Here is a 12,837-nt window from a genome sequence, read left to right on the forward strand (position 1 = left end):
GGGGGGGGGTGGTTTTACACAAAATGTATTCAATTTACCGACCCACTATTTATTATTTATATTTTATTCATCATAGATTTTATACATGAAAAAAAGTATACATGATCAATAACCAACTAACTAGAACAGTTAAAGGAGCTCCTCTTTGTCTGTGTGCATACATGCCTTCTCTTTCCATTTGATTTATTTGTGTAATTATTTATGATTTCATTTGTATATTTATTTGGAATTGAGTTGAATTTTAGAAAAATATTGTAACTTGTACATTTTAGTATGTGGGCGAGCCTATGGCGCAATGGTTAAGTTGCACTACTGCAACTTGTTGGTCGTAGGTTCGATACTTGGAAACACCTCTCTTGTGAAGCAGGGGGTAAGGCTGTGTACATTTGCCCCTCCCACACCCTGCAGTAGCTGGACCCTCATGCACTGGGTTGCTCTTTGTACATTTTAGTTATTTAGAGATCTGGCAATCATACGTGCTGCAATATTGCTTCCAAAATGATTGGCTTCTAAAAGTCTATCTTGAGTGGTCCTTATAATAATGCGTTACAACTTTACTTATCCCTGCACTTAAAGAAGATCACTACCTCTGAAATTGAGAAAAGGCCCCCCCCCCCAACCAAAAAAAAAAAAAACACCCAAAAAAAATTCTTGTTTTAGAATGGTGAATCAAAGAATATCTGACAGATAAAGAAACCAATAATGATGGCCGAGAATAATAATTACCTTCACTGCAAGCAAACCTAGAAAGCATGGTTTATCAAAAAGGTGAGCTAATACCAAATGGTTCTGATCACCCTGCATACATTTTAAAATAAAACCTTTAAGTCAAACAAAACTGAAAAAATTATTTGAAACATATTTGAACTTCAAGTATCAATGGGCAATAAAAGATTCAACAAACAACTGCCTTTCAAATTTGTCAAGCTACAAATGTCAAATTTGTAACTAATCCTATTATTATGTTATTAGAACTTCCCTCATAAATAGAAGTAGGTGCTCTTTACAGAATATGTATCTTTCTAGAAAATTATTGCAATATGACAGTGACTAGGGTATTATAATTCCAAAGATGTAAAGTACTTTATATTTATAAGGGCAAGGGCGCGCCTGTGCCTGAACCCTACATGGTGAGCGAACCACCAAATAGGAGAAGATGGCACTATCAGGTTTGGGCACCAAGATGGAGTGGAAATAGTAAGAGAGAGCAGTTGAGTGGAAGATACCAATTCAAAAAACGAACCATACATGCTATAGTGCCCACACCAACTATTGTCTGAGAAGATATAATGTACTAAGTAAGAAAATAATACTGAGTTGAACCAGATAAGTCTTAAGTTGAACCAGATAAGTCTTACTGCTATGCTGTAATATAACATAGTAAGTAAGAAAATAATATGACATGAACCAGATAGATAAATCTTACTGTTATGCTGTATAGCTTATAAAGGACATCATTCATGCCACCAGTTTCTTCGTTAAGTGACGTCCAATGCCTTTCAATAGTATACTTTGATATGACATTTTGGACACGGTTGTAGAAGTACTCAACCATCCACACCGCCATTTTTAAAGCTTGAGCATTACCAGCCAACATGTATTGATCCAAAAGGCCTGCCAAGATCTGTCGAAGTAAATAAGAATAATGTCTATGATACCCAACTTCCTCTCGAGCCCACATAATAAGATTCTTGAATCTGATGACTCTACCTTGTGAATGGTGTAATATGGTGCCCACACTGGTTGTATAGCTTCAAAACGGTCAAACAGCTCAGATGGGAAAGCTGATAGGTAACCTGATCCCATTTGCTTCTGACAGGCATCAAGCGCAGAAACCACAGAAGACATTTTCTCAAGTAGAGTGTCATTGTAAGTGCTAGCCCACATGTGTGCTGAAGCACTCAAGTAATGCCCTTCAAGATGCAAACAGAAAGCAGGTTATCTTAAAGCATGCTGATCAAACCTTCAAAAAACTAGAAATAAGGAAGAAAGTCTAGGAAAATACAACCATTTTGAGGTACATGATGAGTTAATCTCACAAAAGTTGACATGGTCTGGCATAGAAGTCATTTGACCATTGAGTTATGGAAATATATCAACTTAGACTTGACTAAGGAAAGGGCATAGGAGTAAGGGGTGCAACTCGGGCAGGCCAGCCCTAGACTGGCAAAGCTCAGCACAATTTGGTTCAAAGTTGAGCCCGATTTCAACCCATGTTACACTAGCCCAAAGTTATTGCTGCAGAAAAGTATTAGTTCAATGGAAATTTCTGACGCTAGAAACGGTTGTCCATGGAATGACCAACCAAACATGTATAACCCAACAAATGAAAGGGTTGCTATTGGATAATAAGAATGTATACTTTCCAAGTTCTTATATCATTCTACAAGACAAATTCCATGTTAAAAAAAGAGAGTCAATTACAGGGTCCAGGAGGATTAATTGGTATCAATAAGTTATTATGGAAATGTAAGAAATTCAGTCTGCAGAACAGGATATATATGTTCCATTCCACAGGAACTGAAACAAATGAAAACTCTTTTATCACGAACTAAAGCTTTTGTACGTTGCTTCCAAGCATGTCCTCCAATTGAGCAGGAATACGTAAGAGATTATTATGGATAGGAAGGTAGTCTTGCTCGTGCCAACTAAAAAGGTGGTTCATATGGATGGCTTCATGGAGTTCTCTTAGGGCCTATGATCTATACTAGCTTATGCTTCAGTTCTACAAACAACTGCTCTCATCTTTCAGTTAGTTCGTATTGTCTTGTTAGTATCAGTATGCTTCTTTGTTTCATATTCTATATTTTCAATGTAAGAACCACTGCCCACCCCACAAAAATGGGGAATAAAGCAAACCAACAAGGTGACAGTTGTGTGTAGGAAATGAAACGATAAGGGAAAACACTATATAAGCAAGGATTGACAAAGTGAACTAACCCACAAAATGACCCCGAAGCTCAACAGACTGGTCCTCCCATCCTCCGTACGGCGTCCCAGGAGTTGGCAAACCTGCTGTCTTTCTAAAACTCCAGACCAATCTATCCACATCCAACATCAACAAGTACTCCAAGTTTGTCAGCTGAGCCTGCCCATGTAGGGAATTCGGGTCCAACCTCACGTCGTGTAGCGAGACTTCCCTGAGGAAACTCCCTGCCTCTTGAGGCCGATTAATGTTATCAGATAGCTTTATTCTTCTGTACATCATAGCCCAATTAAGTTCCTCCGCATCTTCGCTTAAAATCTTCCTAGGAAGCAAATTGGCCCATGCGGAGTCATCTGTCGGGATTAGATGATAGAGCGAAAACATCTCTTCTCTCCAAGTCTCATTATTTGACGATAAAAGCGCGTACCGGTAAGTGTGGGAAGAAAGCTGAGTTGGAATATTCGTACACTCCTTCCCATATACAAAGCCAGAAGAGAAGACCCATACGACGAGGAAGAAGAAGAAGAAGAAAACAGAGAGCTTGAACATCTCCATTTAGACACCAAATCTCACAAAATTTGAAAATAAACAAAAATCAAACTACAAACATTTAGCTCAAAACTGTTCTCAAAAACAGAGAAACAATCGGTCGAACACTTGAAGAACAACTCAGCGATTGAAAACAGTACTTATAACTTGGGAAAAGAACAAGAATTGTCAATATCAAACTAAGCTCTCTCGTGGAAGGTAAGAAAGATTTCGCGTAAAAGGTAATAAAAATTAGGAATCCCAAGAGGTTAACGAAAAGACTATTGGGGTGAGCGAGAGAACGACAGATCGAATTCACGGATTCAGTGTCGTTTAGCGGTGTAGTAGGAGTATCAAATCTAATCACAAGAAAGTATGTGAAGAAAGTAGAGACAGAAGATTTCGATCTTCGAAGCTCTTTCTTAGGTAATTGTGGAGTATAAATAAGAACCAGAAATCGTAGACTAGTGATGTATATCTCCATCTGTGATTTTCACAGAGAAGAAGACGAGTGGTTATGGTTTTTCCGAAGAGATAAACCCCATTTACTCTTAATACAATCTCTGTCTTTTAGTTTGAAACAAACAGAAACAGAGCGGAACGAGGGAAGGTTTTGGTTAGGTTGTCGTTGTCGGTTTTTTTGTTGACCGAAGTGACGGAAATGACCCTGTTTAATGATCTTATTAGAACCATATTAACGAAAGTGCCATTTATACATCTTGGCCCAACCGGTCCTAATTATTGCTCGATTTGGTCTGGTCGATTCCAATTGTAGTCGATCGGTTTGATTTGGTTTAATGGTTTAAGTCTTGAATATATCTTTAACTTATATGATTTTACATCATTTTTCTTAAAGGCAAAAGTTTCTATGCTCGGCCATGCATGTGCACCACGATCGGCATTAAATGCAGTCAGATGGGAATAAAAGATTATTCAAAATTACACAAACTTCATAAGTATACCAGTAATGCTCCCTCCCACCTCCCACCTCCCACCTCCCACCTCCCACTTCCCACTCTTTTTATTTTCTTTAGTAAACTATCCTTGGTTTACTAAGAAGGTTAATTCATAAATGTTGTATTCTATTAGCTATTGCAATTTCTTGTTGCTTTATAGGGAGACTATGTGTTTAATACAAAATTTTATAATTTTCCATATCTTTAGAAATATACATTTAAAAAATATCTTATTGAATGATACAGGCAAGTTGTGCTCCTAATTACATGAATCTGGATCAAAAGATTGTGCGGTTGAGTCAATGTACTTGTATCACCATCATCAATAATTTATTCATTGATTCACCTAACCGACATAAAAAACAAAGAAAAGAGAAAAATCAATGGTGTGCGATAGTGATAGAGGAAGAGAAAATGAGCTGTGTATGTGAGTGATAAAAACTCTAAAAATATAGTAAGAGTGCAATGGATGGTAGATGAATCATACCTCCTCTACAACACAACAAGGGTGGTAGAGCACATCTGATCGCCTAAAACACCCAGGCATAGATCCCAACACACATGGATATACCTCGGGGTACTCTTGACCATTGGATGTGTCCTGCAACCCTGCCGCTTGGTAGAAGAGTCTCATCCATGGTAGACTGGTAATAATTAGATGTAAGACATTTCCATGAAAGGACCAAACTGCACGATACTTTATGGCACCACTTTTTGACCTCTGCTCCCCAAAAAAGTATAAATGTCAATAATTGATGATTATAATTTACAAACATAGAGGGTACAACTCAAACCTTGGCTGTCACATATCAAGAGTCCAGGTATTATATTGGATATGAGACAAAACTTGTTAGCGATTTGATTCAAATCATATTTTGAATTAATTAATTTTAAAAAAAATGTAATAGATTACAAGTGAAAAAGAAAAATTATCTAGATATTTAAGAAGAGCCGGGGAGCATCAGAAGAAAAAAAATGGGTAAAAGATAGTTAAGTTTTAATAAATATAGGCCAAGTGTAAGATAGTGATAGTAAATCCCCCATTAATCAATTTAGATCAAGATCAGAATCAATCAAGGCCAATCTCAATTCTAGTTGAGTACGCTCAACCAATCCGTATACGGAAATTAGGGCCAGGGATATGAAAATCAGCTAAAATTGGTCCTCAAAACCGTAGAATCAGCCCCTCAAATCTGAAACCGACTGATTTGGTCTCAAAAATCCATAGAATCAGCCACTCCAGAGTATACCTGTACTCAAGCTCAGACGAGGGAAACCTCCCGTCCCATAGTGTAGGACCATTCCCTAAGACTTAATCTGCCAATCCGAGAATGAACCCTCCCTTAATCAGGGATGGTAATGTGAGATTAGGGAAAGCAATGGGGGCGATTTCAGGTACTATATATGAAAAAGGACAGTGACTGGTTATATGAAAAAGGATTGTGAATTGGATGACCTAACAGGTGAGCCGGTCACCTCCAGATGGGGAGAAAGATACATAGGGTATTTATCCCAATACAGAGGGTGGATAAGGATCATTGCAGAAATGCCATTATAGAAAGTGTAGATGATGCATCATACAAGAAATTTTTTGAAGGCACGCAAAACAGTGCATCAAAAGTCTGAAATCCAGATCTGCACAATCTACATTCTAAAAAGAACATATGGTACACCTCCAGTGCTTAAGTTACAAAAGATGGCTTCAATCTCTCCTCTGACGCTTCCAGCGCTTGTTACCCCTTTCACTTTCAGAGTTATCAGAACTCGATGCCTCGGATTCGGATTCAGAAGTGGAGTCCTCAGACTCGGCTGAACCTGAACTCCCAGAATCTGATTCTGATCCGGAGTCTGATCCTGATACTGCCTTTTGCTGTTGCATAATTAGTCTAGGCATGTTCTTCAAGTATTCACGTAGATTTTCTGTAAGTCCACCCAGACCAATGGACGTAAAAAAGTTTATTGAAAACCTTGTGTTCTTTGGGTTATCTTTTGGGAAAATAGCCTCGAAAGATTCTTGCATGGTAGGATTTGTAAGACGTTCATTCAGCAAGCGAATACCAAGGTGCTCTGACATTTCCTGCCATTATATAGAACAGATTATGGTAAGAACAAAAGCATAAAAATGGAACAGATGAAATAATGCTGATGGCAACCAAAGTAGATACCTGGAAGAGAATTTTGATAAAAATACGTGAAGAAGAAGTTGTATCCTCCTCAGTCACACGTATATAAGCCAAAACATGCCAAGGTAAAGCATCTGTTCCGAGTAGATGAGCGAAAAACTTGGCCACATTACGCAATTTATTTGTTTCAAGCCTGTGAATCATTGAATATTGCTGGACAAAGCATTTCTCAAAATTTTCCTGGTGAATTTTGTTGATCATACAAAATCTCTGTCCCAAAAGACCATAATATCGAAGATATGTTCTCTCTTGGCTGCAACATTCCAACAACATGATGCACAACTCCATCTGCATACATAACCCAAATCAATGCAGTTATAACCATCAAAGTCACTGCATAATGTTTAACCCAAATAAGCAAAGACAAAAATGTAATTCAGGAATACAAAGTAGTATAGGGATAAAAATGTAATGTGAGTTCGGATGCAACTCTGTTGGATCACTAATGGCCAAGGGTAGGCTTGCTGTTAGCAAGGTTTTAAGTAATCAGTAGTATCGGGATGATCCGTACTGTTTTGGCTTGGCTGATTGATGAGCACATTTATTTGTAAAATCTAGGACAGTAAATCATGCATTTTACATATTTAGAATGGAGCTACCTTGGGTTTTACTCTCTGTTTGCAGGTTTTATACTTTCAATGCCTTAAGGACTATCGGGCGCTATATCTCCAATTTTACACATAAAGAGGTCTTATTTCTTTTCATGGTTGCGAAGAGGACGAAATTCTGAGCAAGATGGACGTGTTCAATTAAAAGTACACATTCGTTTGGTCAACCGTACAAGTGATTATTCTTTTCGAACAAGAAAAAGAATAATGGATCAGAACTAAACCGAGATGCAGAACCAGCCCGTCTGCAGTTGTCCCAAGAGTATAAGGAATATTTCAAATGCCAACAAGGATCAATGGACCACATCTTTAAGTGATTGAAGATTCGTTTTTGGTAACAACAATTACCTAGCGTAGTTGGTACGTTGTGGTGTGCAAAATCTCTTCTTTATTAGGAGGTCTCAAGTTCGAACCTCTTAACTGCTATTTTTTTGAGGTTTTTTTCAGAATATTTTCTCTCTCCTACTCATCACTCAAAGGAGGTCGGCCAAGATATTTGTACGCAAGTTTGAAGAAGGGAGAAAATAAAGACAAAAAAATAGGAAAGAAAAAAAAGAAAAGACAAGGGCATGGATGGAATTTTCCATTTAAAATAGAATATTGTCCAAATCCAAGCAAGGAAAATCGGCCAAGGGGGGTTTCTTTTGCAAGAAGAGAGAAAAATAGAAAAAAGAGAAAAAATAGGAAAAAAAAGGCAAGAAAATCGTGGGAGATCTCTCCACACGTTTTCTCTCTTCTCTCTCCTCCACCTCACCACAAAATCTTCCAAGGGGATCCACCCTTGGACGTCCTTCTCTCTCCTATTCCCTATAAAAGGGAGTCCACAAAACTCTAAAAAATTGTCCCTCTCTTCCTCTCTAATCCATTCTTCTTCTAGGGTTTTTTTGTTGCTCTATCTCTTTCTCTATCTCTAGTTCTAGGTTTATGCTTTAAACACTTTTGTAAGTTCTTTTATTCAATTAATGCAAGCACTTTTATTTTTGATTCAGTCTTTTATTTTTATTATTTAAGTGATTGAAGTTGCAATTTTCAAGTTCTAGTTCTAGGCTTAGTTCTAGGTGACAAGAACAAGCTATTAAGCATGTCTTTCAGGTTCAATTTTTTTTCTTCAGATTTGTTTTTTCTAGTACTAGAAATTTCAGATTTGGTTTATTCTAGATCTGGTTTTTAGTACTGGTAGTATCTCAAATCGATCAAGTTTTCAGTTCAAGGGTTGAAGTTCATGTGAGTAGACTCCCTCAGTAGTCTTCTCTCCCCTCTCTCATTCCCTCTTCTGACTACCCTTTCTTTCTTAATTTAGGATTTTAATTTCAGTCATTACATTATTTCTATTCCTTTCCCCCAAGGTTCATGACTAATGTATGCGTTGGCTTTGCCCCTCCTAACCATAGAACCATCAATTTATTGCTTTTATTTTACTTGTCTCCCTTTCCCTAAAGCCAAGTAGAGTAACCCTTGTAAGAGTGACTCTTTGGTTAAGTAGGGAAGCTCATATTATAATGCATCCCTCGGGCAAAATAGAGAAACCTACTTGTGAGTCTCTCTCTAGCTTTCTCCCCTTTCTTTTACTTTATTTTTATTTCAGCATTTTTTTCCTTCATTTATTATTATTATTTTTTAAACTGCGTGGGTTGTTTATTTTCAGTTATTTATTTATTTAATTTTAATTGCGTGGCTTCTGTCTTTAAATTCTTAGATGACGAATGGTTAGGACGTTGTTTTAGATACATATGTTTAGGACGGTAATTAGAATTAGATCACAACCATTAATCGGTTCACTTTCGCATTATTAAAAGAAATAAAAAATAAATAAAGTAACTGCTCTCCCTGTGTTCAACCCCTAGCTACACTGATCTGTACGCTTGCGGTTATATTTAAAATCTCAAACACTGATCCACTTTTTGGTCGATTCACCCGATCTATCTCGGTATCGTGTCAGTATCAGGATCAAGCGATACTAATACCGATATCTAGAACCATGGTTCAGATGAGTCTAAAACTAAATCCATACATTATTTGGACATACAGCAGCTGAGTTCCAGCCTGGAATGGGTCAACATTTTGCTTTCTTTCAAGTGGCAAGTTTCACTGAATGGTTTCCAACACGTGGAAAAGGCACTTTTTTCACCCTTCTGTATTAAAAAGTTGAAAATTGAACTACAACCACACAAACACAAAACCACACCCTCAAACTCACATGCATCTGCACATGAACATCCACGATACAAACACAGAGAGCCAATACTCATATCAAACACCCCCAACAAAAAGGGGGTCCTTCTGCCTTACCACTGACTTGGCACTCTGGCTCCACATGTCCCTCAAATGCCCTTTCATTTCTATCCTTTCATAGATTACAACTTGCAGGCCCATGATTAAGGACCAAAGTTTCTTGCATACTCTCTTGAAATAATCGAGCAAACTCCAATCTCTCCTAGAATACCCATCCACACCACAAAGCCAAAAAGACAAAAGTAACTTAACATAACTTAACCAAATTATTAGTCACATAGGTAGTAGGCTAGTAGCTTGCCTGGAGCGGGTCAGACAACAACTAAAGTCCAGGAAACAAAATCAATAGACCAAGGTAGTTATCAATTCCAGCCAATTAACACAAATTCAATTATAGCAAAAATCAAATAATGTCTTATCTGAAAATAGATGTAGATGTCTAAATCTCTAATTTTTAACCAATTTCAAATCAATGTAACACACAGCTTCCATATTTTGATGAAAATTTTAAATTTTCAAGATCTTGAATTTATTTTGATAAGCAGCGCCACTGATGCCAAAAGATACAAACCTATCATGAGTCTAATGGCAATTTATGACTGACGAAATAATGGGACTTTTTTAGATAGTTTGTACCTTTGATTTATATTGCAAGTTAATAGTCAATGCTTGTACAACTTACCTCCTGACCTGGATCTAGTTTGATTTTTAATAACTTATGACCAGCCTCCTCGAAATCGACACTCGACATGATTGTCAGATAAATTGTCCTCCGCAGATTCACAAGATTTGTCTCTGTTTCATCATTTATCTCCATTTCGTCTTCTTGCTCTTCTTCAGATTTCTCATCATCCTCATCCTCATCATCTGTGCCTGCATCAGAGCCATCTTCATCGTCTGAAGACTCCTCCCCAAGTATATTTTTCTTTAACTCTTCATAGCGGTTCTCATTCTCCAGAAAATTTGGATCCGGCTTAAAAATATCTGAATTTATAAAGAAATATCAAATAAAGCAAACTTCTGAAAACCACAATCAAAATTAGAGAAATATATTATTACATCAACAGATGTTTAATCTCCAAAATATACCTAGAGCAATCTCTGGACCAATCTCATCATCAAGGGATAACTCATGGGTTAATTGATATTCTTGCTCCACAAGGTCCAGTTCTGGGCGGACAGCTGGGTATCCCTGCAGATGTACCAAATCCACATTTAATAGTTTCAGTTTGTTCCTCATCTCAAAACCAGACTTAATATTGAAACCAGAAAGTATAGCAAAATAGAGACTATACCTGAAATTTGGCTTTTCTTATTGCAAAAAGGCCTTCAATCAAGAACTGGACCCTCTTGTCAATTTCTCCTTCATGAAGTATTCCACGGAACCGCTCAAAGATACCTATAAATGGTATGAAACACCATAATATCTGGTGATAAAAGATTAATGTGGATTTTTCTTATCTTGTATCAACATTTCCACCAAGTGAAATAATCAGTAATAAAATACTAAAGCATAAAAAAAAAAATATTAAAATCAAAAGACACCAGAACTCACAGTCAGTGACAAAGAGCACTGCAAGCACCATAAATGTTTGGCATATCTTGCTTGCACTAACTTAGGTTGAAAATTTGATTATCTTAGGCTCTCTTTGGTATCATTTTTCTTTTTGATTTTTGTCTATTTAACAAAAAACATTAATGAAAATCATTTTTTATCAAAACATAAAAATGTTTTTGTAATTACAAGACAAAAATGGTGATACATGCATGGCTCTACGTGCATGGAACCTATACGGCTATACCTACTGTGGCATACTTGGAGTGGGGAAGGGTGGTTATGTTATTTACTGTTTATGTGTTAGTGGTTGTAGTTAGTGGCATGATCACATATGGTGGTCGTGTAAGTGTTATAAGTAGTGGTTGGGGAAGTTTATGTAGATGAGGATATGGGGAGAGGTAGTGGGGTGTAATGAGTTTAACGGTTGGGTGGACAAATACCCTATCGATTAAGAAATGAAGTACTTTTGCAAATCCAAACACATCTGCTCACAGAGTAGGGAGGCAGTGGTTTCCTCTATAGAACCACAACTGCATTAAGTGATTTTGTTCCATTTTTCTCAGGGAAACCGATCCGTTCATCATAGCAAAGAAGGGGTCATCTTCGTATGTACAAACTTGGTATCAGCGCCTGGGAATGGAGTAGCGAGTAGAAGGGTTAGAAGGTGAGGTGAGTTCCCTCCATGAAGGACAACAGCAAATTGTCTAAGTTAGATGGTCAACAACAACTTCTCGACAAAATGAGGGAAATGTTTGAGAAGCTTGTCCCTCCTTCACTGAACCAGGCAGAAAGAGAGGTAGGGGAAAATTCTCGTGCAACCACGCAAAACCTTTGGGGGTCCCGACCTTGCGAGCATAGCCCTCCGGTTCGCACGACAACTTCACAACAAACATACCTACCTAAGATGGTTAAGCTGGATTTTCCCCGTTACAACGGAGAAGAAGATACTACAAGTTAGACTTGCCGCGTGGAGCAATTCTTCGAGTTCCATCAAACTCCCGAGGAGGAGCGGGTAGCTTTGGCGTCATTTCATCTTGAAGGAGAGGCCCAACTTTGGTACCAGCTATATAAGCAAGGGGTAGGAGTGATGGGCAGCCTTTTGCGAAGGGCTCCACGTGAGATTTGGTCCCACTTCCTTCCAAGATTTCTTTGGCGAGCTTGCCAAGTTGCAGCAGACGGGATCGGTGCGGGAGTATCAGTCTAAGTTCGAGAGGATTTTATCTAAAGTGGGTTTGCTCTCTCCTAATAGACAGGTGAGTTGCTTTGTGAGTGGCCTGCGTGATTCCATCAAGGCCGACGTCCTGGCAGAGCAACCATCAACCTTTGCTAGCGCCATTGGTCTGGCACGGTTGTACGAGGCAAAGATCATGTCACAAAGGCATACGGTATCACAACTTGAGTCCCGCAAACCCATTACCAGTAACAAGGACTCCACGAGTGGCGTCAATCCATTGCCAATTAAGCGATTAACGGCCAATGAGATACATGAAAGAAGATCGAAAGGGCTTTGCTATAACTATAATGAGCGTTTCAACCCTGGCCATCGATGCAAAAAATTATTTCTTATTGAAGGGTGTGATGCAAAGGAAGAAGAAGAACTGCTCGTAGAGCAAGATGCATTTGGGGCAGTTGAAGGAGTTCCTGAAATTTCTCTACATGCCATCTGTGGAGTGCGGGCCCCAGAGACTATGCGAATAACAGGTAGGCCGTTACGTGTGGCAGTGACAATACTGGTTGATTCTGGTAGCACACACAATTTCTTGAGTTTGAAGTTGGCAAAAAAGGTGGGACTCTCACCCACACATCACCAACCTTTTGAGGTAATGATTGCTTCTGGAGATAAAAT

At 38.2% G+C, this 12,837-nt stretch overlaps 2 protein-coding genes across 2 annotated transcripts in view; both read right to left on the reverse strand.

The window, feature by feature from the left end:
• LOC122085222 overlaps positions 1-3,883 on the reverse strand; it is an 8,611-nt gene extending 4,728 nt beyond the window's left edge. Inside the window, exons 1-4 of the mRNA XM_042653703.1 lie at positions 2,941-3,883; positions 1,711-1,913; positions 1,427-1,624; positions 727-798 (exon numbers count right to left, since the gene is read on the reverse strand). Coding sequence (XP_042509637.1) covers positions 727-798; positions 1,427-1,624; positions 1,711-1,913; positions 2,941-3,481 — 1,014 coding nt within the window. The 5' untranslated portion in view covers positions 3,482-3,883. The remainder of the gene's footprint in view (positions 1-726; positions 799-1,426; positions 1,625-1,710; positions 1,914-2,940) is intronic.
• A 2,052-nt stretch (positions 3,884-5,935) lies between these two features.
• On the reverse strand, positions 5,936-12,019 carry LOC122084835 (pre-mRNA-splicing factor CWC22 homolog). Its single transcript, XM_042653259.1, has 6 exons — positions 11,956-12,019; positions 10,729-10,889; positions 10,523-10,625; positions 10,116-10,417; positions 6,576-6,881; positions 5,936-6,487 (listed from the first exon to the last, which is right to left on the reverse strand). Exons 1-6 carry the CDS (start codon positions 12,017-12,019, stop codon positions 6,113-6,115), a joined length of 1,311 nt encoding a protein of 436 aa, XP_042509193.1. The 3' UTR covers positions 5,936-6,112.
• Positions 12,020-12,837: the final 818 nt, after the last annotated feature.

This window comes from Macadamia integrifolia, chromosome 7, assembly GCF_013358625.1.
Source record: "Macadamia integrifolia cultivar HAES 741 chromosome 7, SCU_Mint_v3, whole genome shotgun sequence".
Lineage (NCBI taxonomy): Eukaryota > Viridiplantae > Streptophyta > Magnoliopsida > Proteales > Proteaceae > Macadamia > Macadamia integrifolia.